This window comes from Callospermophilus lateralis, chromosome 7 (assembly GCF_048772815.1).
Source record: "Callospermophilus lateralis isolate mCalLat2 chromosome 7, mCalLat2.hap1, whole genome shotgun sequence".
Classification (NCBI taxonomy): Eukaryota; Metazoa; Chordata; class Mammalia; order Rodentia; family Sciuridae; genus Callospermophilus; species Callospermophilus lateralis.
This window is the reverse complement of record NC_135311.1, coordinates 115,688,906-115,715,482: the sequence shown is the minus strand read 5'-3', so window position 1 is coordinate 115,715,482 and position 26,577 is coordinate 115,688,906. Positions and strand designations below refer to the sequence as shown.

General features: G+C 38.6%; 5 protein-coding genes across 22 annotated transcripts in view; 1 reads left to right on the top strand and 4 right to left on the bottom strand.

Moving 5' to 3' along the window:
- The window catches only part of Rragc (Ras related GTP binding C), a 134,830-nt gene extending 131,751 nt beyond the window's left edge, over positions 1-3,079 (bottom strand). For all 5 annotated transcript variants that reach the window (XM_076860699.1, XM_076860700.1, XM_076860701.1 and 2 more), the window contains exons 1-2: positions 2,774-3,079; positions 858-1,061 (exon numbers count right to left, since the gene is read on the bottom strand). In XM_076860699.1, the coding sequence (XP_076716814.1) occupies positions 858-1,061; positions 2,774-3,010 (441 nt within the window). In that variant the 5' untranslated portion in view covers positions 3,011-3,079. The remainder of the gene's footprint in view (positions 1-857; positions 1,062-2,773) is intronic.
- Positions 3,080-3,267: 188 nt separating this feature from the next.
- The window catches only part of LOC143403080 (uncharacterized), a 66,147-nt gene continuing 42,837 nt past the window's right edge, over positions 3,268-26,577 (top strand). For 6 of the 13 annotated variants that reach the window (XR_013091819.2, XR_013091821.1, XR_013091817.2 and 3 more), the window contains exons 1-3: positions 13,384-13,886; positions 16,045-16,122; positions 21,613-21,674. Coding sequence is in view for 2 of the 13 variants with exons in the window: in XM_076860696.2 (XP_076716811.1) it covers positions 21,639-21,674 (36 nt within the window). In the remaining 11 variants the exon portion in view is untranslated. Of the gene's footprint in view, positions 3,600-13,383; positions 13,887-16,044; positions 16,123-21,612; positions 21,675-26,577 lie in introns of those variants that run through there. The other 7 variants (XR_013091826.2, XR_013091825.2, XR_013091827.2 and 4 more) reach the window with 3 other exon arrangements.
- On the bottom strand, positions 5,985-13,218 carry Mycbp (MYC binding protein). The gene is made up of 5 exons (XM_076860695.2): positions 13,113-13,218; positions 12,847-12,919; positions 9,047-9,095; positions 8,541-8,670; positions 5,985-7,159 (listed from the first exon to the last, which is right to left on the bottom strand). The coding sequence occupies exons 1-5, from the start codon at positions 13,194-13,196 to the stop codon at positions 7,115-7,117; spliced, it is 381 nt and encodes a 126-aa protein (XP_076716810.1). The 5' UTR covers positions 13,197-13,218; the 3' UTR covers positions 5,985-7,114.
- On the bottom strand, positions 14,265-19,006 carry Gja9 (gap junction protein alpha 9). Its single transcript, XM_076860691.1, has 2 exons — positions 18,817-19,006; positions 14,265-16,297 (listed from the first exon to the last, which is right to left on the bottom strand). Exon 2 carries the CDS (start codon positions 16,200-16,202, stop codon positions 14,661-14,663), a length of 1,542 nt encoding a protein of 513 aa, XP_076716806.1. The 5' UTR covers positions 16,203-16,297; positions 18,817-19,006; the 3' UTR covers positions 14,265-14,660.
- The window catches only part of Rhbdl2 (rhomboid like 2), a 50,255-nt gene continuing 44,309 nt past the window's right edge, over positions 20,632-26,577 (bottom strand). For both annotated transcript variants that reach the window (XM_076860692.1, XM_076860694.1), the window contains 3 exons: positions 25,999-26,059; positions 21,831-21,892; positions 20,632-21,090 (listed from right to left, as the gene is read on the bottom strand). In XM_076860692.1, the coding sequence (XP_076716807.1) occupies positions 20,911-21,090; positions 21,831-21,892; positions 25,999-26,059 (303 nt within the window). In that variant the 3' untranslated portion in view covers positions 20,632-20,910. The remainder of the gene's footprint in view (positions 21,091-21,830; positions 21,893-25,998; positions 26,060-26,577) is intronic.

Below are 26,577 nucleotides of genomic sequence, written 5' to 3'. Positions count from 1 at the left end.
TATTATCCTAAATTATTCATAAATATTCAAGCACTCAAACATACTAATAAGTAGTTCTTCAACTTAAGATAAAAAATTCAATTCCCAAATTAATGCCTGTAATTTTTAATACTGATTGTATAAAGGAAAAGGGACATGGACAATTCTTCCCAACATTTTTTAAAGTAATCCCAGCTCTGCCATTTATTAGGTGTGTGACTTAAGGCAAGTTGCTTCAACTCTGTGATCTCAGTTTATTCATCTGTAACACTGGAATTACAATACCAGCCTCACAATGTTGTGATGATTAAATAAGATCAAGCATGTGAAAGCATCCATTATAGGGTCATCACTCAGAACCCATTCCTAACTAATATTTAAGCTTATAGAAAGCTAGCTTCCTAAGAATAGGGACATGTACCTTTCATCTGACTGCCTGCCACAGGTTAGGTCTTCAATAAATGCTTGTTGGACTAAATTCAATTTGGACAATTAAGGAAATAATCACTCTAATATATACTGACTCAGTTCTCACAGTCCATCTTATACTATGGGCACTGACAGGATATTTTTGATGAGTTATAGCACTATTATAGTAGCTAATAATAATGTGTAACAAAATTTACCAGAAAGCCAATGTTAACTGCTCATTAACTAGGACTCACAATGTAAACTACATCTCCTAACCAACTGATTCTTTCAAACTGCAATGACATGCCTGTTCCCAAAGCACCTCTGCAATTGCATATCACAGTATTATGGAATCCACTGGCAAAGAAGAGTTGTAAACAAATGACAAAGAAGATAAACAACTTTCTGTTGTTTCTACATCTTTTTGCCACCAGGGAAGAGAAGTAAACATCATTATTTCTAACTACCTGTGCATCAATAACATATATCAATGCTCCTGTTCCCCTGAAGATCATCTCGTAGTCAAAGGTTGGGTCAAAAAAGTCCATCTGCCCAGGAAAATCCCAAATCTGGAAATTCACAAAGGAGCTATTGGAAATGTCGTCTTTATAAATCTTGTTGGTACTTTCCAAAAAGAGGGTCTCATTGGGTGACATCTTATGGAACACCACCTGTTAGGAAAAACAAGACAATTTTATGGCTGTTCAACTTCAGAATTTAAATTTAAAACTCCATCCTGGATTAATATTAAAAAATTTGATCTTGTAGCAAAAAAAACCACTTAAGGTAAAAACTAAATGTTAATAAATGCATTGGTGCTCATTACCTTTTTAATTATGACTAAAGAAAACACCAAACCAATTTCCATTCAATCTTTTTTGAAGCTGAAACTTTTTTTTTTTTCTGTTTCCTCTGCACCATACTCAGCACTAGCAGTAGCACTCTGTGGCGCCTACATTGTTGTTGTTTTGTTTTTTTATTTTTTGGGGGGGACTGTCTTTTGGTTTTGTTTGTTTGCTTTTGTAGGGATCTATACTCACCACAATCTCCTTTAAAATTACAAAAGTTTTGTAGCTAAAATTTAAGAAGTTTCATTCATTAAAAAATTACTCCAATGCCTACCCCAGACTCTGAGGAATAAAAAACATGAAACATACCAGATCCTGCCCTCACTGAGTTTGCAGTCTTGTGGATGAAATACAACAAAGGGAGTAATTACACCCAAAAAGGGGGGGGGGGGCTGCCAGAGCTGACAGGTGATAGGTAGCTCCCTCGAGAAATGAAATGGTAAATGCAATTGTCAAGAATCACAGTATTCACAATCCATACAATCCTAATATAAAACTAATTTGCCTCGCTGTTACAGCCTAGAAGAGAAAAAACAGTTTACTTCCAAGGTTTTGTAACAAATGAGAAGAACTAAAATCAGTTTGCTAAAAACCTACAGTAAGTACACTCAAGTCGCTGTAGAGGTAAGCAGCAAAGTAAATAAAACACAGTAATGAAGTTAATTCAGAAGACTACATTTTAAAAACACCACATCTACGAAATACCACAAAGACTTTTTTTTGGACAGACCTCTGCAACAAGCAGAAAGAGGGAAAGACTAGGTGTGTGCGACATTCGTTTAGAAGTTCGTTTTGTGTATAATGAGGATGGAAAATGTCAACTCTGCCTCTATTTTCCCCTTTACCAAACAGTATCCAGTCCTCCATTCGTTCTCGACAAATCTAAAGTGAAAACAAATGGACTGATATCTGCAAAACATTTTCAAAGTTTCCAAAGATTTTTCTAAGTACACACCTACAGGGAGAATACCACGAGTAACTACACTCACCAGGTCACAAGTACTAAAGTAGGTACAGTGGTAGTACCCAATTCCCAAAACTGTTACAGCCAAGACTCCTGCAGGCTAGTAACAAAGTATTTAAAGGCCCAGTGCCTTAGTCACAACTCTTTTTGACGCTGCTCCTTAGGGCTCCGCTGGGAATCCTTGCAAACTCGGATCACCTAAAGTGAGATGAGGCAGGCGAGGAAATCAAACAAGTTCTCCAAGTGAGATCTGGAGAATACGTCTCGCCCCGTCAATGCCACAGGGGCTGTGTCCCAGTGGCGGAGGTCTAGGGCGTGCCACCGCGCACCTGCCTCTCTCCAGTCAGTTTCGCCTTCGGCGACCCACTCGGCCTCAGCTGACTTGGGTGTGGACGCAGAGGTGGGGGTCCCGCTCCGCGCTCGCTCGCAGAAGTGCAAGAGAAAGTGCGCTGGGACCCAGCGCTAGGCCAGCGCAGCCGCCGCCCTCCTCCGGGCCTCCACGCCTGCGGCCACCTGAGCCCCTGGAGGGGAGCGGAGGGAGGGCGGGAGGACCCGGCACGGTTCCACTCACCTTCTGGATGGAGGACTTGCCGCTGCGCCGCAGCCCCATGAGCAGAATCCTCGGCTTGGAGCTGTCAGCGCCCCCCGGGCCACAGCCGCCGCCGGCCCCCGCCCCAACCCCGCCGCCCGCCGCCGCCGCCTCCTCTTCTTCCTCCTCCACGCCGTAGCCGAAGTCCTTTGGGAACGAATCCGCCGCGCCGTAACTACCGGCGAGGGGCGTCTCCTCCGCCCCGTACTGCAGGGACATGGTGCTGGACCGCCGCCGCCCGCGCCCTGACAGGCCAGGCCAGGCCAGGCCGCCGCCGCCGCCGCCGCTGCCGCCGCCCCCGCCCCCGGCAGCCGCCGCCGTCCGGCCCGCCCCCCCGCACAGCCCGACTCTCATAGGCCCGGAGCTGGGGTCCAACCCTTCATTGGCTGCCCGAGCCGCCACTCGGAAGCAGCAGGGTAGGTGGTGCCCATCACGTGCCCGGAATCACCTGACTCCCAGCAGCAGAGGGGGGAGGAGGAGTCACGAGGAGGGCGGCTCGGCCGCGCCTCTCGCCGGGCTCTCTGTCTCTCTGCCCCGGGCGCAGCCTGCACGCACCTTGGTCCTGCCCTGCACTCACAGTGCTCCTCAGTTTCTCTACCTTCTTCCGAGCTCTCGAGAGCACCACAAGGGGAGATGCTGTGCTTTGGGGGAAGAACCGATTGTCCTCCTCCTCCAATTGTACTCGCCGAACCGATACTTATTGATGCCTGTGACGTCCTGAGTATCTAACAAGGGGCTTGAAACTGGAACCGACTTCGACCTGCCTGCCCTCACAACTGCTTGAAGATTTAAGAGATCGGACCTCTGCGTAAGTAGCCTTAGCACGAGATATTGTGTGGCAATGACTTAGGCACAGATGAAATGCGGGAGAATTGGCGTCTGAGTAGGTCTAGACGGATGGATGCAGTTGGGGTGAGCAGAAGTATGAAGGATGAGCCAGCTGGAAGGCAAAGCCTCAACCAAGGCAGTCATGGGTGTGTGTGATAGCTTCATTTAGCAAGTAGTAGGACCGTGATAGGAAAGCAAATGCAACCAAGGTAGACTTTCTTTCTTCAGCAAATAGCTGGTAGTGAAAGCTGCTACCACTTCAAACTCAGCAGGACTCAATTTCCTGTCCTTCCCACATAGCCAAAACTTTACTTCTCCAGTAATTCCACCACCCCACCCCACCGCCACCGTAGAACGCTGCTTCTCTGATCTTTTCTGATTAGAGACCCAAGGAAAGAATAACGGAAGCACACTAAAGCAAATGTTGGTTACCAAGAATGTTTGAGAAAAAATACAAGAATTGTTGCTTTTCAGTCTCTAGAAGGAAATTTGACAACAAAGTACAGCATACACGTTTTTAAAAGGTTGGGGTGGTTTTCCAAGGAGACTTGATTATGAAGGCAGAGTACACTTCATGCACATCTAGGACTATATTCCAAAGGAGGAGAGCTCACTTTCTCAAAAGGCAGCCATTCCATTGTGGTAGAGTTTTGCTTAAAACTTTCTTATGCAAGTCAACAATCATATTCTGAAGCCTAAAATGGAGCACAATATAATGTTTTCATAACAGCCCTTCAAATATTAAACTGCAGTCTTCATTAACCCATCAAGACAGTCTTCTCTATTCCACACTAAACATCCATAGAACTTTCTGTAATGATAGAAATGTTCTGAATTTCTGCTGTTCAATATGGTAGCCACTGGCCACATGTGGATTGAGCACTAGACCCATTGCCAGTGTGACTAAGGAACTGAATTATTTTTATTTAATGTTAATTGCCACATGCAGCTAAGAGCAACCATATTGAACAGCACAGCCTTATATTTTCAAATTCCCTTTCCCTATTGGCTGTTCTTCCTTTATATGCATTCAAGCTTCCAATGTCTGGCACTTAGAGAGCAGTACTGCCCCACACAGTATTCTTTCCCCTAATCCTTTCCAGAATGGATTTTTTTTTTTTTTTTAAAGTATCTATAGAATATAAGTAGCTCACACTGGCCATCACTGGAACTATTTTGTTGGCAATCTTATTTCTTAAACTAGTATAACTACATTTCTAAGATTTGATCTTCAACTTGTGGTTTGGGCCCAGCATTTGGGTACTCTAGATAGATAACCATTTCAAAATTTGTTCCAATATTGTCTACCAACCAGCCCTTCCAATTTTGTGGCACTCACACTTTTGTCATTATTACCTCCTGATCTGTATGTAATTCTTTTGCAGTTTTGAAGGCACTTGTTACATTCATATTTATCCTTACAATAACCTTGTGAGGTAGGTAAGATGTGAAATCTATATTTTATAGATAAGTCGGCTGAAGTATAGCAGGACTGAAGAGATCCATTTTCTAATCCATTGAGTATATACACAGTCTTCATCCAAATCCTTGATAGAAATGTTGAAGAGGCTCTCCAGAAGCCAGGCTGACCCCAAATTCTGAAACATCACTGGATGGTACAGCAGTTAAAAGCAGGTCATTTCCACTTAAGGTGTGATTATCCAACCCATTTGTTGCCATTCTGTCCAAAGGGATGGTACAAGAGAGTGTCACTAATTTGTTGACATAAATAGTAATACTAAAAAAACAAGAGGGTTTGCTGACAGGGAAAAAAAAAAAAAAGTGCTTGTCCGTATCCACAAAGGGACTGCTGCCACATCAACTGCTTCAAGAAGCCAAGTCTTCCCTCTCTTCTAGAACCCCCATGGGGTCATGTTTTATTATTCTTACATTTTTTAGCACATCCTAACTTTGTAATTGTTTATGTGCCTGTTTTATAAACTACTTCAAGTCATTCATTTTTATTACACCCAGCCCTTAGCTACTGCTGTCCACATAGAAGGCACTCCAAAAAGAAGAAGAGAAATCTATCCAAGTAAATATTCTTCCAGTAGTATCTGGCATTCTCCAAAAACAAACTTGTGACTAGAAGAGACAAATCAGCCACATTGCTGTCAACACAACTGATTTAAATGCCCATATAATTGGCCTGGTCAGTTTTCAGCAGGTGTGTCTTTGCTAGTTAAACCAGCTTGCTTTGAATGTGTTTTGAATAAAGATAGGTTCTCTAACAATAGGGATGGAATACATGAAATAGGAACATTTCTTCAAAATGCCACTCTATCAGTGAGGAAAATAAGTGATTAATACAACAAAACAAAAAGACTGTAAGTCTTCCAAAAGAAAAGGAAAAAGACTAACAAACAAGAATATAGTGGTTTACCATTTACAAATCTTTCACATACATTCTCATTTGACCCTCACAACAACCCTGTGAGGTAGGCAGCACATTCTTCTCAATTAACAGATGAGGAAAGTGAATCTAAGAGCAGTTAACTGATGTGCCCAAGGTTCTGTAGTTAGCAAATAGTTTGTAATATCAGTCTTTGGCCTAAAAATTCAGTGCCCAACCTCCCCTCTTACTTGCCCTACCTACTTCACAGGGATAATGAAGATAAAATGAATTGAAAATTAGAAAAATACTTTGAGGGGAAAAACCACTATATAATTATACCCAACATTGCCCATGATATATGGCTCATTCCTCTTCTCATTCCAGTTTGTGCATGAACCAGAATTTTATATTACTTCTGTGCTCAACTAAGCAACTAAGTAAGGCAGGGTAATAGTGTGATCCTGTTTAAAATTACATAAATTACAATCAGGGTAACTGCATTATTAATCAAATTGAAAAACAGACAGGCTAATGTGCAACTAGGACCCAATAAAGCACACAGCAAAACAAGGCAACATTATCAGATAGGGCATGATTGCATAGAAGGAAAACGTGGTGTCAGAGTTAAACTGGCACACACACAGTTATCTAAGGCAAAGTGGTGGCAAAGAAGAGTTATTTGTTCTGCATTATATAAATAAGAGAAGATGATTCGTGGGAACCCATGCAAAAGCATCTTGTCACACAGATCTCTCCAGCTGCCTAAAGAGAATATAAACACTGTCATCTTCATTGTCGAGAATGATTCTATCTATTCTTATATCCTGAACTAAACCAAGGAATACCTCCATGCTAATCTTCCTTGGCTAAAATACAACTAGTACCATTATTCCTAATCAGACTAATAAATAGATATCTTTTAATGAATTAGATTAATTTTTTTTCAGGATTCACTTTGGATTCTTCTGCTTTAAGACCCAAAGCAAGTTATATTGAGTTTTTATTGGTGATTCTAAGTATGTGTGTTTATAACAGTTGAAGTGTGAATTTAACATATTAAAAGAGTTTTATAGCATCTGTTCAGAAAAGATTATATACTATACAAACTATTCAAGTCATACAAAACCATTTTTTCAGTGTCTTTTCAACTGAGAAGAATCCTATTCAGCACGCTTCTCCTCCTGAGGTGGTTCATACTGAGCAAGCTATGGGGTAAAGACAGAGGAGTTTAGGTGAATTTTATTCTAAATTGGGTAAAAAGTTAATAAAACAAAATGAGTTTATTATATTCAATTTAGCTTCTGAATCAGTAATAAGTTTATAGAAACTATGCTTTCTAAAACAATAATTTAAGATTTAATATAATCAAACCTAATGAAAGCCCTTTTCATTTAAACATTAATGTTACTGAGAAACTACAATTTCAGTTCATGACTGAACTGTTCAAATCTTACAATAATCTAAGTCTTCATAAAGATACTATGCTTTATAATAAGGAACTTTCTTCCACTCCACCAAAAGTTTACTGAAATTTCCCCTAAAAAGTAGAGGAAGCCAGTGTGGTCATGTATGCCTGTAATCCCAGTGAGCCGGGAGGCTAAGACAGGAGGATCTCTATTTCAAGACCAGTCTCAGCTACTAAGCCAGTCCCTGTCCAAAAACAAAAAAAGGCTAGGGATGTGGCTCAATGGTAAAGCACCTCTGGGTTCAAAACAAAACAAAACAAAAAGTAGAGGGGAAAGAGTTAGGTAATGAGTATTAATATGGCTAGTCTATGTCTTTGACTTACAAAAAAAAAAAAAAAAGTAATGTCTTTGACTTAAAAGGTGCCAGAGTTTACTAGCACTTGGGAATCTTAGATAATTTAAGATACTGCATTTTCTTTAATATATTAAGTTGTGCTTCCTTAACCTGGATAAGTTTTGTACTCTTCCAATTAGGTGTCATACTTGAAATGTTTGTTAACTTCACTGTGCTTTAAATTCTCTCACCTATAAAATGGCCTGAGTATCTGTTTTACTTATCTCAGAGTTATTGAGATCATAAAACACATTATGAGAAATACCTAGAGTAACATAAAATGTACTATGTGATTCAGAATGCAGTAAAATCTCAAAGGCTTAGTTGATGATTTGAAGTTTTTGCAAGTTCTTGTGGGAGTTGAAACAAAGAAAAAAATATAAGCCTAGATAAAATTAAGTGCAATTTACTTCTGTAAATTTGTTAACACAGGGGCTACCAAATGACAGTGCAGATTATGCACTGCACAACTCTAGGAAGTACCATTTACAAGCAGTGCCCCTAAACTAAGAATTTTAGAATTATCCATTTGCTTAAAAGCAGCCATAACCAATGTTTCTATCTTTCTGTTGATGCAGGTTCCCAAGAACCTCTTCTTGACCACACTTTGCTTATTCTATGTACAGTCTGTCTTGTGATTTTTTTAGATGGGCATAAATTTGCCTTGCATTTGATTCACATTGATATTCACCCTCCTCCTTCCCCAGTTGTGCATTTTAGTGAGGTTATGATCATATAATCACTAGAGGAAAATGTATTTTTAACATGAATTCCTTAAAAATTTACCTTTGCTTTCAGTTTTTTATTTTCTTCTACAGTAGCTTCATATTTTTCTTTCATTTCTGCCAGTTCTAAGCGGAGCAACTCTATTTCTGGATTTTCTGGGGTAGCAGCTCCTAAGTGATGCTTTAAAAAACTAATATCAATGTTAAGAACTTTACTTCTTAAAGCTGAATGGAATTAATGAACTAGCCCAGAATAGAATCAATATCCAAGACCATAATCACCCACCCACCAACATTTACCCAGATATCATTGTCAAAAAACAGAATGGAGGGCTGGGATTGTGGCTCAGCAGTAGAGCGCTCCCTAGCCTTGGGTTCAACCCTCAGCACCACATAAAAACAAGTAAATAAAGATATTGTGTCCAACTATAACTAAAAAAATAAATATTAAAAAAAGGAAAATAACCTTTTCAATAAGCAAAAGTATTTTAAAGGTTATTATGTATGTGAAAAAATAAGAATTTCAATAATAAGGCCTTTTTCTGACTTCAAAGATGAAAAGGATACTCCAAAGCACTATTAGGTTTCTCTGGTTCTTCATATAAGGCTACCAACACTGCAAATCAAAAAGCAGAAAGAGCAACAATTAAAGTCTTAAATTTGAATGGCAGAAATTATATTCCATATCTCAGTAAATACTAAGTGCCAAGCACACTGCTAAGACTGTCCATATAGTGGTGAACAAAGTCCCTGCTCCCAACTAATTTACAGTTCAATTCTAAAGTAAGGAATTATATAAGAAAGAGTATCAAGCAGCAATGCTAAATAGTACATTTGGGAGCACACTGAAAGAATTGGGCATCAAACAAAGGCGGCATCCTAAGGGAAGGATAGACCTAAAACTGACATATCAAGTACAGCTGGATGGAGTTATGGGTAATGTGGCTGGAAAGGTGGTCAGAGGCCATAGTACAGAGGGTCATGTAAGTTTTGTTGGCCTTTAGTTACAGGATCCACTTTAGTGGAAGACCGACTGAAGTGGGTCAAGGATAATGGCAGGAAGAACAACAGTTAAGAGGTAGATGTAGTAATCCAATTAAACGCAGTGACCTGCACTAGATAGAATTATGGGGAAAAAATAAATTTAAGAAAACTTTAGGAAAGAGTAAGGCTGTGGTAATTACTTGAAGAAGCTTTCATTTCAAAATGTTCAAGAATGAAGTATCATACACAATATGCTAAAAAACACCAACCAAAAACGTTGCCAGTAACCACATGCTCAAATCAGCATTAAAATATATACTACAGTAGTTTCATATCTAATAACTCATGTGAGGACTATGTTGATCATCTTGTATTGAATGAGTACCTCCTGGAATTTTGTATTCAGATAAAAAAAAATATCTCTAAACCAGTGGTTAACTGTTTTGTGCATGGAACCCTTTGAAAAATTTGTTGAAAGCAAAAAACATAACTCCATACAAAAAGAAAAATATACATATATAAACTCTAATAAGTCCTGTTCTAAACTAATTTGTATGTGTTCCTTTTAATTTTTACAGCTTTATTAATTTAAAATAACAGTATGAAAAATTCAAACGTGCAACTACTTTTAACAACGCTGAAATACACTGTATTTTTTGGGAAGTTGGTATATTTACAGTACTGTCCTCTCAGCTTGTCCTCTCTCCTTTCATTGTCTTTTACAGTACTCTAATTCCTGTTTATTACCTTCTTCTTTAAATTAAATGCTCAAACCTAATTCTTCTTCCATTCATTTCTACTGATTTCTATTGAATTCCTAACTTTACAAGACATGAATATCAGTGCTTCCCCATTTCTTCTCCCACTCCATTTCTTTCAGTTTCTAAATTTCCGTCAGTGATATTTACAAGGTTGATAAATGCAAAACATAATGTAAATGCTAAGTTTCCTGAGTTTTTCTATGAATTAATACACATCCTTCTATTCGGACAAGTCTATATCAAACCATGTTCCCCTTTTGCCTTAACCAGGATTTTTTTAAAAATATATATTTTTTAGATGTTGATGGACCTTTATTTTACTCATTTATTTTTATGTGGTGCTGAGAATCAAACCCAGCGCCTCACACATGCTAGGCAAGTGCTCTACCACTGAGCCACAACCCCAGCCCCTTAACCAGGATTTTTTAGAGGTTAATATAGTGCTCAAAACATCTAAAATGCCACCTCTTCTAAATGATTTTCTTATAGTGTTTTATTGTCATAAGCAATTTCAAATCCTCTTGGAAATAGTGGGATAAAAAATATAAATTTGAGGGGCTGGGTATATAGCCCAGTCAGTAAAATGCTTGCCTCACATGCACAAGGCACTGGGTTCAATCCCCAGTATTACCTCAAAAATAAATAGATAAATGTTTGTGTGTGAAATATCTGTTTAAAGATGAAAATAAATTTTTACATAAATCTTGTCAATAGATACTATGTTTTCTGATGTTTATTTAAAAGATTGGCTATCTAAGGAGATTGAAGGGTTACATTTTTGTGGGTGTGAACAGGTATAAGAAGCCTCCAGGGATCTCTCTCATGAAGGAAAATCCTTGTATAGTCACAAGGCTGTGCATCTTCTCTCTGGTCATCTTCTACAACTGTCACTTTTCTGCCTTTTACCATCTTTCACTCACTTTAGCCACCATGTACATTTTCAGTATTCTTTATCCAAAATGCTTGGCACCAAATACCTGATATTTTCAGATTTTGGAATATTTTCATATACATAATAAGATATTTGGGGAGTAGGACCCAAGAGTAAACACAAAATTCATTTATACTTCATGCACACCTCATATACATAGCCTGAAGGTATGTATATACATGTCACATGCAGTCAGGAGTGGAATTTTTCCACTTGCAGCATCAAGTCAGTGCTCAAAATTTTTCAAATCTTGTAGCATTTTGAATTTTAGATATCCTGATTAGAGATGCTCAACCTGTATTTCCTGGAACTCTTGACAACATACTTAGCTCATTCAGATCTCTGCTCAAAAGTTACTTCATAAGAAAGGCCTTTCCCCCATTACCTTGTGTAAAATGGCACACAAATCCTACCCATCATCATTTTATCTTCTAACATTGGTATTAGTTTTAAATTATAACACTACCACTAGCTGACACTCTGTATTTCTTGATTATCTGTCTCCCCAACCAGGATGCAAGCTCATGAGGGCAAGAACTCTTTCTTTTTCATTGCTAGCCCCACTGTCTAGAATAGACACCTATTAATTGCTTAAATGAAAAAAGGGACTGTATGGGGTTTCCTAAGGAATGAAATTCCAAGCATCTATGATACTTGGGGAGACAACAAACACAGCATTTTCAGAGTGTCTCCTTATTATTTGCAAAGATGGAGGGAAACTACTAACTGAACCTAGACAAGAAGCAATTCAAAATTGCCAACATATCCATGCATGGGAATGAAAAGGCCTGCTTTCTGCTAGACCCAGGAGTTCTCCCAGAATTTTCCCCTAACCTTTATTTCTGCACAAAATGCAGATATTATTATCCAGTCATTTCTCATTCTCTTATGGTTCCATGTCTGCACCCCTGCCAGGATTCCATCATCTTTGAAAATCCCAGTCAATGCATAGAGCAGTATATAACAGGCATTCAAATTACAGCTGAGCTAATTAAGTAAGCAGTACTTCACTATCTCTTGGAATCCTCCTGTTTCAAGCACCTTCCTTGTCTACTTAGATCTTGAATCCAGGAAGAAAGAGATGTAACAGTGTAACAGTAAACTTCCATTTTTAAAAGCGTAAACAATATAACTATTTATGAAGCGTCCTCAAGTTCTTTAAACTGCAATTCTACTTTATACACAAAATAGGAATTGCTATAGACTAAGAAATAGGGAATTGAAAAGCCACAGCCAAATTGTCTGTGATTCACTTACTTCGGGATAAGCCTCACTCAACTACTTTACAGCCCACTTTCAAATCTACTAATTTCTCAAGTTGCTCTTTGTTTGAGGGAAAATATTTCTTAAGATTCTGAGGACTCTGCAAACTCGGTAAAGCGGAAGGAATTGGGACCTCAAGGTCTTCAATAAACATATTCACTGCGGCTGCTCCAGGCAAAGCAACGGAAGTTGGAGAGACTTTGCAACAGCTGCAAGTGTTTCACTCCCCGCGCTGAGAGCAATAGCGTGAACTAGGCTACCCCACCAGGCAGCGTCTGGCAGCCAGAGCGAGCCGGTCCCCGCTCATTCCCAAGCACTCTTCTCTGGACCCTAGACGGGCCCCACCTGTTCCCCTCCTTTCCCCACGCCGTGGCCCGTCAGGGGCACCGCGCCGAGGGCACGTGAAACCCTCTCCTAGCCATGCTTACCTTTGGTCAGCGTGTCCAGCACCCCCGACTTCTCCAAGTACCTCCGGAACTGCTCGCGCTTCGAGTCGGCGGCCTGAGGAGACACCGCGGGTCAGTGACCGAGCCCGGGGGCCAGAGCAGGAAGAAGGCGCTTAGAGTCTGGCAACCCCACCTCCGCCTCGCTGCCTCAGGCCCCCGAAACCTGCACGCGCCCCCATCTCCCACCCGGAGCCGACCAGCGGCTGGCTACCGCCCGCACTCCCCCAGCCACGCCGCGCCCCCCTCACTTTGTAATGGGCCATAGTGACAGCGGCCGCGGCGTAGCTGGCGCCGGAGACCGTGGCTGGCGGGCTTGGAGGAGCACTGCTCATGCGCGGAGGGGCGCGCGCGCTTGCGCACTTGCGAACCAAGGGCCGGCATCGCCGGGGTGTGGCCTGTTTTCATGGCGACCAGGACGCTCAGCATCCCCAGGCGCCTGCAGAACTGAGGGAGACTGCGTACGCCCGCCCCTCTAGCTGTCGGAGTAGCGCCTTCCCTTCCTCTTCCGGTCCCCAGGGCGGTTCGGTTGCTTAGCGAAGAGGCGAGGGTTTGGCAACTCGCTGTAAGCGTCCAGGTGGAGCCGGGAGTGGGCGTGGTGCCCGAGGGCGGGGCCTTGGGGTCCTGGAGCTTAACACCCTCGTAGGAGGATAGATCGTCCTACTTGTAGAGGGCGCGCCCTTCGAACCCAGGTCTTCGAAGCTGTGGTGACCTGTGTGTGTTGGACTTTTTGGCTCTCATCTGGAAAAAGTACGCACGACCAAAGCAGGACGCCTCTTGGATTTCCAATGGCTTGAGAATAATATTTTAAATTATATGTTTTGGCTCCAGTTTTACATTTGGAGTCTCCTTGTTTTGTGGCTGACTTGAAGTAGCCCTCTGGAGGATCAGCACTGATGTGCTAATAAAACCTTTTGAGCGCTTACTGTGCACAAGGTACAGTGCGTTTAAAACATAGTTCTTTTTTCTTTCTTTCGTTCTTTTTTTTTTTTTTTTTCATTTTAATTCTCACAACATCTTTGTAGGTAAGTATGGTAGTAAAATGACATGACTAGAGAATATATTTTGGGAGACAGAAGCCCAGTGGTGGTGGATTTGGGCAGAGAATGTGGATTTCCCCAGAACGTGTTTATAGAAGGCCGGTGTGAGGAATAAAGAATTGCTGTTTGAATCTTAAAAAAAAAAAAAAAAAAAAAAAAAAAATGACATGACTAGGTTACGTGACCAGTGAATAGGAGAGCCAGGAAAGACTCCAATCCAGAATGTGAATCACGATGCTATGAACTGGTGAGAGAAAGTCTTGCATCTTTTTCAATATTTTATTTACTAGATAGCAATATTATGGTTATATTCAACACACATCAGTTTGCAGTTTATAAAGAAACTAAGTTATTAAGTCCCAGGGCAAACAACATTAACCTAGTTTCCAAAATAAAGGATTAGTAACTAAAAGGAGTAATTACATAGATCAAGAACAATTTTCTAAGGCTGTAAGAAAAATCTGATCCCAAACCATTTAGGATCGAATCAGAGCATGTGATTTTCCCCAAGTCAGTTTCGCATATTTTTAAGGGAGGTTAAAAAATACATCCTAATTTGGCTACCCTACCTCTTTGAATTTAGAACTTCCCCCTTCACAGTTCAGAATTAGAGCTGTTTTCCATTTCTGGAATGAGTTTGCAGTTGTCTATCACAACAGCTGGTCTTTAGAAATATCCTTATCTATTTTCTCCATGTTCCACCACCACTGTTACTACTCTGATGACATAATATGCAGAATATCTAAAAGCAACAACTGTTCAGATCTGAAGGTCTGTTGGAACCCTCCTACCAATGAAGTTGTTCGTCAAGGACATTAAATGATTTGGAGGACAATCCGTAGAATTGTTGCAGGTTCTAATAAACTTTGACTCAAAGGACCACTCTCCCAAAGAATCAGAAGTGTTTGGAATGTCGAGTGGTTGGAAGTCTCTCTGTGAATGAGGAAGGTTTCTGATAGTGCCCTCTCTGAACTGGCCCTGGAGGTTACCTATAGGAGATGACCCTTGGTTTGCATCTTCTGTAGAGGGACCCCAGGTAGTATTGAGCCACCGAGGTTTCCAGGTGCAGGAGTCTGCTGCCAGGGAGAAAGTTGTGTGGGGTGACTGCCCCATGTGGTTGTCTGTATCTATAGCAATACCTGGAACAGAACAGTGATCTCTAGAATAATGGTTCTTTTTGCTTTCTTTGCCATCAACTTCTCTTTTTTCCCGCAAGTGGTTACCATTAACTTCTTTTTTAAATATTTTATGAGTGTCTTTGTTATTTTTTGAGCTGATGGGTTGAGGGTGACTGCAAGTAGTACTAAGTGTGTACATCTCATTAGTTTCCTGTTCATCCAAAATGCTTTTCTCATCATTTAAGTCATGATTCTCAGGATCTGCCTGAAATACAGAAGATGAATTTAAACTTGGATATGCTACTCTGTGTGTTTGTTTTTCCACTATCAGATTATAATCAGGTGCTGAAGGGAGTCGTTTCAGTGAATTTGCAGATGTGCTCTGATATTTGGCTAGACTTTGTTTTGACTTTGCACAGAATTCATTGTGTTCATTCCTCGATTTATATTGTCCCAAGAGCCCTCTTTTAATTTTTTTAAAACCTAGGTGGAAAATTTCTAAAATGTTTAAGAAAAGTGAAACAGTGGCTATGGATTGCATAAAAAGTAGAAATATTGTCTTTTCTGTTGGTCTTGAAACAAAACAATCGATTATATTTGGACATGGGTGACCATGGCATTTAAATAGAGGCTCTAAGTGAAATCCATATAAAAGGTACTGTCCAATCATGAACCCAACTTCAACTACAGAACGAGTGAAAATATGTATCACGTAAGTGCAAAGCAAGGTTCCTCTGAGCGGAGCTTTATTTAGTTTCCTTTGTTCCAGCTGACAGAGCTCTTGCTCTAATCTCCTCTGATTCGCAGGCATTTCAAACTCTATCCCATCCAGTTCTCTCCTTAATTGAGCTTTCATCCTCTCCCTCTCTTTCTCTAGAACTCTCAGTCGGTATAAAGCATGGCCCATGTAGACCAGAGATGGTGAAGACACAAATATCACCTGCAGAACCCAGTATCTAATGAGGGAAATAGGAAAGGCCTGGTCATAGCATACATTTCTGCAACCTGGTTGTTGTGTATTGCAGATGAAGCCAGACTGCTCATCATTCCAGACATCTTCAGCTGCTACTCCCAGAACAAGCATTCGAAATATGAATAATATGGTGAGCCAGATCTTTCCAATCATGGTGGAGTGAATATGAACTTCCTCCAGAATGCCTCCAAGGAGATTCCAGTCCCCCATGCTTATTTATTCAGCCATCTTAGCTCTGAACCCCATCAAACAGGAGGCAGATAAATTCTTCCATTCTGAAGGGAGCACTGTTTCTTAAAGCAAACCTATGGCCAAAATAGGAACAAATCATCACTCTTTCCATGTGCTGATTTTTTACTTTTTTTCCCTAGAGAGCAGTAACAATCTGCACAAAGAATGTATTTTAGATTTGAGGAATTTAAAAGAATTTTGTTTAGATATTACAGTGCAAAAAAAAAAAAAAGGTGATACCTAGAGGAAGCATGTATATATTATAAACATGTTTATAATATAAATGTGTTTATAATATAAACATATATATTATGAACAGAATTGTTGGGCTAGTGATGTAGCTTAGTGGTAGAATGTGTGCCTAACATGCATGAGGCCCTGGGTTCAATCCCAAGCCCCACCAAAAAATAAATAAAAAATAAAAATAGAATTCTGAGATTCCCATCATAAGTCATCTTATTTAGCTTAAGTATCTTGTTTAATTTTCTTTAACTGGGAACTCTTAGAGACAGTCCTAAAAATACTGACTTGATCTTACAAACAAACCTATTAAGATTATTTTATGTAAGAGTTTATAACCAAAGTAAGTGATTGTAAATTTTCATTTATACTCGGGAAAAATGAATGTGCTTCATCTGATAATTCAATAAAATACAGCATTTAATGAAACCAGAGGAAATAATCTGGCTCTTGCTATAGGAATTTAGATTAATGTTTTTTTGTTTTGGTTTGGTTTGGTTTGGTTTTGTGTGTGTGTGTTGTCTTGTTTTATTTAGTTTGTGGTGCTGGGGATTGAACACAGGTCCTCACACGTGTTAGGCAGACACTGTACCACTGAGTCACATCCCTAACCTGAATTTAGTTTTTTAATACACATTTGAATATCTAAATTCTGGTTTCTTTCTGGCAGTTGTTGAGCATTTTTAGAAATCAATTCCAGTAATATTTATGAATATTTATAAAATTCTTACACTTTGCTATAAAAAATTTATAAATTTTTATCATATTAAAATACACTCTAAAATTTCTCAGCTGTTGTATGGTACTAAAATATTATTAGGAATGGGTGAAATAAATTCATCACTGGTGTGGTGATGGTATTATAGAAAATATTGTAACAATGTCTTATCTCTTTAAGATGTAGTTTCTTTCTTGGAGAGAACAGTGGGACAAATTAGAATTTAGCTACTTGGATTATTGGCCAATAAATTCCATATAATATTTATGAAGGCTATCTTAGGCTTTCCACAAAGGAAAGATAGAAATAATTAATGTTTTCATTCCCTTTCATTTAAAACATATAAATGTATGTCCTGTGTCCTTTATATAAAGGGAAATAATACACAATCAAAGAAAATACTAGGATACTATAGTTACAAGATACATTCATCACAAAAATCCTGATAGATTCATCACAAAGATCTTATGAAGTGGCTATTTCACTCATTTGTTATTTATCCCATTTTATCTATATGATACAGAAACTGAGGCATGTCTTAATTTGCCAAGGTCACACAGCTGAAACTGGCATTCAAACCCATCAGTGTGGCTCTAGAGTCAGTTCTTAACTATCTTTCCTAACTACTATTTTTCCTCTTAAACAAACTTGAAATTTGCATGAAAGAAACATCAAGAGATCGTGTTTTCTCTTAAAAGTTCATTTAAGGGGCTGGAGTTGTGGCTCACTGGTAGAGCCCATGCCTTGCACGTGTGAGGCACTGGGTTCGATCCTCAGCACCACATAAAAATAAATAAAGGTATTGTGTCCATCTACAACTAAAAAAAATTTGAAAAAAAGGTAATTCAACCTCATTTTTTAAAAAAGGTCATTTAAGTTTAGGAATGTTGAATAGTGATAGTTTTAGCTTTTTGGTTCTAGAATCTCTAGTTTTTTAAAGATTGTACAGTTAATAAAACTTACAAAAGCAGCAGTTGTCTAAAATTTAGCCATATTCCTTTTAGAAAATTTTTATATTGACTATATTATATTAATAATAGTATACTCTGACTTTTAAAATGTAAATTGGGATGTTATTGTTATTTATAATAGAATGAATTTAAAACATCCAAAATAATTATCCATCCAAGAAAGATTGGTTAAATAAATAATGATACATCCACAGTGTGATACCAGGCAGCCAGTAGAAATGATAAATGTATACTAATATAAAAAGACATTTAACGTTTTGTTTCAGTGCAATTCAAAATAGTATAGTCCACTATTATAAATTTATTTATATGTAGAGTAATGCATATAAAAATTCTAGAAGGATATCTGTCAAAATATTAACAGATTATCTCTGGATAATGGAATTAAAATTGACTTAATTTTTTAATATTTTTGGTTTTTAATGTTTTACCATGAGCCTTTACTATTAAAATCATAAAAGGAAGTATTTTTTCCCCTTAAAGTATAAAACGTAGTATTTCCTAAAAGAAGGAATGGTATAATTTAATTATAAATTAAAACTTTCATGACAAATGACATGAAAACTAGTACACATACATACAGTTCCACAGAATTCAAAAGCAAAAGTTAAAAACAGTTCAAACAATTATTTCTTAATTAGCTAAGACAGAGATTAACACAAACCTTTTTAAGCTTTGATAAATCTGAGAAGCAAATCATGCTTAGAAGTTATACCATGGCTGTCTTCAGCTTCTCTGAAAGCATCCCTTTGAGGTATACAGCAGATTCTGGTCAGTTCAGCGCCATAGATGAGTCAGCTAGCAACTAAAATCCATTTCCCTTTCTGCTCATTCTACAATAGCACTAGCCAATAGAACTAACTTCTGCAACATTGGAAATATTCTCTTTCTGCTTTGTCCAATAAGCCACCAGCTACATGCAGCAATTAAACACTTGCAATCTAGTTTGTGTATGACAGCAACTGAATTTTTAATTTTGTTTAATAGAAACTTAAAGAGCTACATATACATAGTGGCTACTTTGTTGGACATCAGAGATAAAGAATGCTTCCAGGGAATGAAACTGACCACATTATGTTATATACATATGTGAACATGTAACAACAAATCCCACTAATATGTCTAATTATCATGCACTGATAAAAAATTTTTAAAGAATTCCTAATAGTAAAATACAATCTAGAAGAGCATTATGAGCTCCAAATTAAACTGAATAAATGGTTCCTCTGTAATTCAGAGATGTCAAATTTAAGACATCAGGAAATGTTTGTACATGTTTTTACTGTAATTTTTGCCAATAAAACATCACTGTTTTTGGTTATGTAACCCATATTTCTAGTACCAAAAAAATCTTTCTTTCGTAGTAGATAATAACTTCATCATCAGCCCATAATCAATGGGTTATGTTCGATTTTATAGTTAGATAAATTCTGTTCCTCTCTCTAGTTTTCTACTAACAATTACATTGTACTTCAGGTCATTAAACAGGTCTCTTCAGAGCTAGTGACCTGGTGCATTGGCCATGGCAGATAAATATTCCTCCCCTGAAAAGCTACTTTTTAGATTAAATAGAAACATTTCATCAAGGGAACAATTATATACATATATTCTTGTTTACATTATGTGTATATTAATGTTTATATATTATATATTATAAACCATATATGCTGTAATATATAAATTATTGGTAAAATTAAAAAATACTCATCCTCAGTAGTCAGAGATAAATTCAAATAAAGCATTATATTCTAACTATCAAAATGCAAAAATTTCAAGATTTCAAATATCATCTTTTTTCAAAGTAGAGGAAAACTTGTATATGGTAGGTAAGAATATAATTGGATACAAATACTCAAAGAGCAATTTAAATCTATCATAATTAACATTTCTACTGGATACTTGAAATATTCATTCAGCAAACACTTAAAAATATACTGCATATACTAGGACATTTACTCTTGGTAACCATACAAAACTAGCACAATTTAAAAGTCCAATAAAGAAATGGTTTAACTATGGACTATCTGTATCATTCAACTCAGAGAACAAAGGTCTCTATGAACTGATACAGAAAGATCGCTGTCATATTGTAAAGCAAGTTACAGAGCAATACATGTATCTTAATCTTGTTAAAACCTGTAGTTTATCTGGGCACAATGGTACATGCTTGTAATGCCAGCTTCTCAGGAGGCTGAGGCAGGAGGATCACAAGTTCAAGGCCACCCTGGGCAACTTAGTGAGACTCTGTCTCAAAATTAAAAGTGCTGGGGATGTAACTCAATGGTAGAGCATTTGCCTAGTATGCCCAAGGTCTGGGTAATCCCAGGGTTCAGTTCCTAGTACAAAAAAAAAAAAAAAAAAAAGTATATCAAGAGTATAACACAGATATGAAAAGTTTTTATTCTTCACATAGTACAGTATCCATGGATTCTATGAAACAGTCTCCAAAATGTCCTCCAAGTAAAGCCAGTTCTCTTTTATAGAATATATCCATGCATACCATGTGCCTGGAAGACCCAATCTCTGGTTTTTACTACTAGTGTTTTTTCTTTCTCTTCCTGCACTTGGCATTCAGAAGGTTCTTCCTCTAATCAGAAGGCCCTTTTGTAAGTAGTCCTTGCTTGCAACTGATGAGTTAGGTGTTGTTTTATCCTCTTTATAAAACTGTTAGCATTTGCTGGAACTCTGTTTCTTCATAGATTTTTCCATTTCTCCCTCATATGGCTCTTTTTATTATTGGGTTTAAATTAGGGGCAGGTCAGTTTGCTGGGGACAGGAAAATATTGAAAAATACAGCAAATAAGACACAAGCTAAATAAGCAGCAATTGCTATCCAAAACCTTGGATCTTTCAGCAGTGCTTTATCAAAGCAGCTAAACACAGTATAACCTATGGACATTCCAGCAAATCCACCTGCGATGTGAGCTGCAAAGGACACCTTTGGAGAAAAGAAAAGTGGAAATAAGTGAAGAAAATGCTAATTGCATGTTTTGGCTGTATCTCTCTTAGTGAAACAAATACAATCATAAACAAACAAGAGTCCAAGTCTGGAGAACTACGGGTAAAACAGAAGAGACACAAAACCCCATGTACACAGAGAAAAGATGTTCTAAAACATGCAAAGCTAAAAAATATCATTTTTAACCATTCTGAGTACATAAAACAGAGGCCATTGTTTCTCATTCTTCTTGATTATCATTACATTTAGGATGGTTCTATATAATGCCAACCAAGAGACTAGGAACTGAGTGGCCATGAGGGATCTCTATGAGAACATCCTATTGAAATGGGATGCAGAGTTGAAAAAATAATAGTATATACACAAATACTCCAATAGAAACTCCAGACTTAAAGATTAATCCAAGCAAAACTGAAATTCAGTTCTCTTTGTGTTATAAATTCATATGCAGCCAAATTTTCATTACTGTATTTCAATCTGCTTTTTATTCTCTGTGGACAGGGAAATCCTTTCTCTCCTGTTTTGGAATGGCTATCAACATGGCAAGTGCAGTGATCAGTGAGGTAAGTGAGGACAATCCAAAAGTCTGATTTCCTTACGAGTTTTCTAAAACTTCCAAATGGATATTTGACTGCCCTAAATCATAGAGTTGTATCCCTTATTCAATGACCCTTTTGATAAAGAAATTTTAATTAAAAAAAAAAAAAGAAGCAACTCACCGGAGACCCATTTTCAGGGACAAAGAACCTTCTGTAGAGAGCAAATCCCATGTCTGACACAACTAGAAGGAAAAACACCCTGATGAAGGCCCAGGATCTCCACAATATTGTACCAACTGTTTTTGGTTCCCCTCTAATAATGATATATAACAATTCCTGAGCTTTATTCTGTTCCAGGTTCCATTCTAAACAGTCTACATGCATTAATTCAGTAATCCTCTCAACAACCCTAAAAAGTAGGTACTATCATTATTCTATTTTATATTTATTCATCCAACAAGGATTTATTGATTATTCTCTATGTAGCAGGCACAATTCTAGTTGGTATACATGCAGCAGTGAATAGTTCAGACACCAGCCCCATACAGCTGATGATCTAGGGGAGCAAACAAGCAAAACATACAGTATATCAAACAGTGCTAAGTATTGTGAAGGAAATAACAGAGGAAAGTCAAGAATGCCAAGGGTAGGATGTGACTTTTAATAGGAGGGAAGATCTCCTGAGAATATGACATGAGGGAGCAGGCCATGCTGATATGTGAAGTAACAATCTGTTCCAAGCAGGAAAAAGAGCAAGCACAAAGTCCCTTTGACAAGAATGTGCCTGGTGTGTTTGGGGAGTACCAGTGCAGTTGATATGGCTGGATCAGTGGTTTTCAAAATGTGTTTTCCCAAGACCAGCAACACCAGCATCACCTGGGAAGTTCTTAAAAATAAAAATTCTTAGGCTGCACCTAGACCTATGAACAAGAAACCGAGGATGAAGTTCACATTCTGTTTTAACAAGACTTCCTTCCAGGTGATTCTGGACTAGAGTTAAGGACAAAGTGGTAGGTGATGAGATCACACAGCAGAAGATACATTTCATAAGAGCCTTGTGAAGCACTATAAAGACTTTGATTTTTGTAATTGGAAGCCTGTGAAAGCTTCTGATCATAGGAGTGACATGATCTGACTTGTTTTTACAAAGATCATTCTGGCTACTATATAGGAAAAAGATAATAAGACAGCAAGAATAGGAGCAGGGAAACCAACTAGAGGATTACTTGTGGCAATCCAAGTGAAGAACAATGGTGGTATTTTATACATAAAGAAACCAAGACTCCACTCTTATGCACCATACTAATTGCCTTTATTTACCATCAAGAGTACTGAAAATGGACCACGAAAGGAAAGGAGTCCACATTCCTCTACAGAACATGAGAGCCAGAACTTAGACTTTCTTCCTAAGTCAGGTCTGTGCTGACAGAGGAGTTTCTGGGTTGCTTTGCCTTGAAGAACTCTGCCCTACATGGGAGCTTGGAAACATCTCTTATAGCTATCACATTCCACACCCATCCCCCAGTTCCCTGCGCTCTATTTAGTGAGCCACCGTGTCCTAGGAGATGGAAAGGCCTAGTCCTTGCCTTTGGGAAAACAGCATTAGGACCATGTGTTCTGGCTGGTTTCCCATTCAATATCATATTGATGTTGAAGTCAAGGGACAGAGATTGAGGGCGAAATTAACATTAACTCAATGTTAATTTTTCCCCCCACTACTAGGGATTGAATCCAGGGCACTTTATTACTGAGCTACATTCCCAGCCCTTTTTTCCCCCCAGCCCTTTTTTATTTTTTATTGTGTGACAGGGTCTAGCTAAATTGCCTATGCTGGCCTTGAATTTATGATCTTCCTGCCTCAGTCTCCCTAATTACTGGGATTACAGATGCATGCCACTATGCCCAACTTTGATTGTGATTTAATTGTAAATGGCTGTTACACAAAGTGCTGGGTAAATGGGGCTGCATCTTTTTTTTTTTTTCCTGCATCATATTTTCATTCATCATTTGCATTTCCTGATCCAACATAAATAACATGCAGGGAGGACTATGAAAGAACTCTGCCAAAGATCAGGGCAGCCAACAGGAAACCTTCACTTTAGTCTTCCACAGCAGGGGACAGCCTCAAAAAAAAAAAAAAAGTCTCTGTGACCATCTCAATTTCTCCATTCCATTTCTCTCTTGTTTATCTTCCCCTTCTTATATCACTGCCTAGTTCTTTCTGCCTCCTAGAGGAGTCTGCTCCTGGGTTGCTGCAGCCTTTAAACTGAAACATGTCTTCCCACCTGAAAAGGGCCCTTATTCCAATAAACCTAATTGCTGCCTCATTAAAAAGTTGGCACTTTTTTATAATTTTTTTGCGGGGGTGGGGGGGTCCTGGGGGTTGAACCCAGGGGTATTTATCACTGAGCTACATCTGTAGCCCTTTATTTTTTATTTTGACACAGGCTCTTGCACAGTTGCTAAGGTTGGACTCAAACTTTGTGATCCTTCTGCCTCAGCCTCCCAAGTCACAGGGATTGCAGGAATGTATTCCTACACCCAGTTATTGACATTCATTTTAAAGGAGTTGGCTTTATGTGGATTTTTTTTTTTTTTAAGGATGAAAATGTAAGATTTTCTTAACTTTTACCCAAGATAAGCTCAGTTTCTTAGTTAAATAACATATCCCATGAATGTGGTCCTTAATCTAATTATCCTTCACAATTAAGGGTAATGTTTACCAATTAAAAGAAAACCAAACAATGTACATGTTTTCAAGAAATGTGTTTCAAATTAAAATATATTTATATTCCTTAATTTGTAATCTTACGAATCTGGTATGTGTTTTAATTCTCATTTTCAAGCCAAAAAACTTTTAGAAATGATATGTCAGGACCAGGGAAGGTTGACAATAGCAGATCCTACAAAGCGACGCAGGTCATGTGGTGATTTTAGTATGCACCTCGAGAATGACAGAACATCACAGAAACCACCTTTGGAGATACACTGCACATGAAGCAAGGGTTTTCACTTCAACTTTGAAAAGCATGAAAATCATTTCCCCACTAAGGATGTGAGCCTTATTCTACAAAGACTTCATGCAGATTGACTAAATACCCAGGTCACTTGTATGACAACATTTGTTTGCCCAAATGACTGGTTCATGGGTTCTGATGATGACTCTTAATAACTGAGGAGCTCCCATAGGGGCCAGATATTTGCTTTTCCCTTCTCTTCCAACAATTTTTCCTTAACTTTTTTATTTCTTATGAAAAGAAATTATCTACAGTATGGTATAAGCAATAAACAAGTTAACTCTTATCTCAGAATGAAATATTGATATTTTTATAGTTAAGTGGTTCATAAACTAAATTTAGGATCTTTCCACAGAGGCAGTTGCCCCTGTTCCTGTATGTGGAATATGGAAACCTTGATACCAAAAACCTGAGATTTTACCAAGTGTGACCTCTGCCTTGGCTTTCAAGTCTGACCCCAGGGTCTGTCCTCCTCCCCCAATTCCCCCAATGGGTATAGCTCCACCAGAAGCAGGTCCCTGAAAACTTACCACCCATACCTCTGCCCTTGTTTTCTTCTACCTTGTATGTCCTGCTAGTACCCAAATCTATCCTTACTTTCAGACTCAGTGAAAATCCCAGCCCCTCAGGACAGGGGATGTGGCTCAGAGGTGAAGCACTTCCCTGTCAAACACCAGGTCCTGGGTTCCATCCCCAACACCAAAAAGAAAAGAAAAAAAAAAAAAAAAAAAATCCAGCCCCCCCCCCCCCAAGATGGTGTGTTCTTCCAAACCAAAACTCCTCTAGCATGTAATTCTAGAGAATTTCTATAGAGATTTCAAAAGCCACCTTAGTCACTCTCCTAGCTCTTGAGCTTCTTGGTTCCTTGATCTCCACTCTCTTGTCCTCAGTCCTCAGCTGCCACCCAGAGTTTATATCCTAGACCAGTTTTTTTTTTTTTTTTTAATCTGAAAATGTAAAACTTGAGAAGGCAGCAGATTATCTCAGTGGTTTCCAGGCTTTTCCTTTGCAGACAAAAGGCACATACAGTCTCCAACATTTGAAAGAGAAAGTCCAGTTTATAAAACATTATGGTTGAAGTAGGGGGGGCACCTAGAGCTCTGCTTTGTTGGCTTTCCCCACTCTAGAAAGAAACAATAAGCCCAAACACTTCACCAGGCCCCTCTAAGAACCACCCTGAGGTGGTTCCTGTGAAATTCCTCCCTTCACGCCTAATCCTATGAAGCCAACAATTCTTTCTGACCTAGTCAGTGTTTGGGAAATGTGAAAAGGCCTTTTGAAGGTGGATCCAATTAAACCAAAGGTGTAAAATATTCCCCAAACTCACTTACCTATAAGGATGATGATCAGTAGTCTGAAAATTCCTAAAACAGGAATCATTTCTCGAAAATTCTTGGAAAGAGATAAGTCACAATAATGTAAGCAATCTGTTGGCAAAGAAAACTTCAGCTCTACCCCCTCTTCACCAGCTCTGTGATTTAAACCTATGTTTGAGCATCAGATATTTGCCAAACAAAGCATTGTTGTAACAGCCAAGTTTTCAAAAAGTTTTTAAGAAATACAATGCTAGTGCACTTTGGACAACAAAATGAAGCATGGCATTTAATTCTATGATTTATGACTCAATTTAGCGGGCTGCGGATACAGCTAAGTGGTACAGCATTTGCCTAGCATAGTTCAATCCCCAGAACTGAGGGGGGAGGGGGAAATTTTATTAGCTGGAAATTATCTAAATATAGGTAATAAAAAGTCTACACTGAATATGTCAATAAATGAATATATGGGTGGATAGTTAGATAAATAAATGCCATTAAACTAAGACTGATGCAATAGTTCCAAGCTTTTTTTGGAAATACTTATTCATGACCTCTTCACTCTCATTTCCCAAGTAACTAGCAAAGACTTAACTA

Bases quoted from the DNA above. Each gene is read 5' to 3' on its own strand.
- Mycbp (XM_076860695.2), bottom strand. From the start codon at position 13,196: ATGAGCAGTGCTCCTCCAAGCCCGCCAGCCACGGTCTCCGGCGCCAGC. The intron at 12,920-13,112 runs GTGAGGGGGGCG...GTGTCTCCTCAG, and splicing joins TCACTATGGCCCATTACAAA to GCCGCCGACTCGAAGCGCGA. The intron at 8,671-9,046 runs GTATCCTTTTCA...CATTGATATTAG, and splicing joins AAACCTAATAGTGCTTTGGA to TTTTTTAAAGCATCACTTAG.
- Gja9 (XM_076860691.1), bottom strand. From the start codon at position 16,202: ATGGGGGACTGGAATCTCCTTGGAGGCATTCTGGAGGAAGTTCATATT.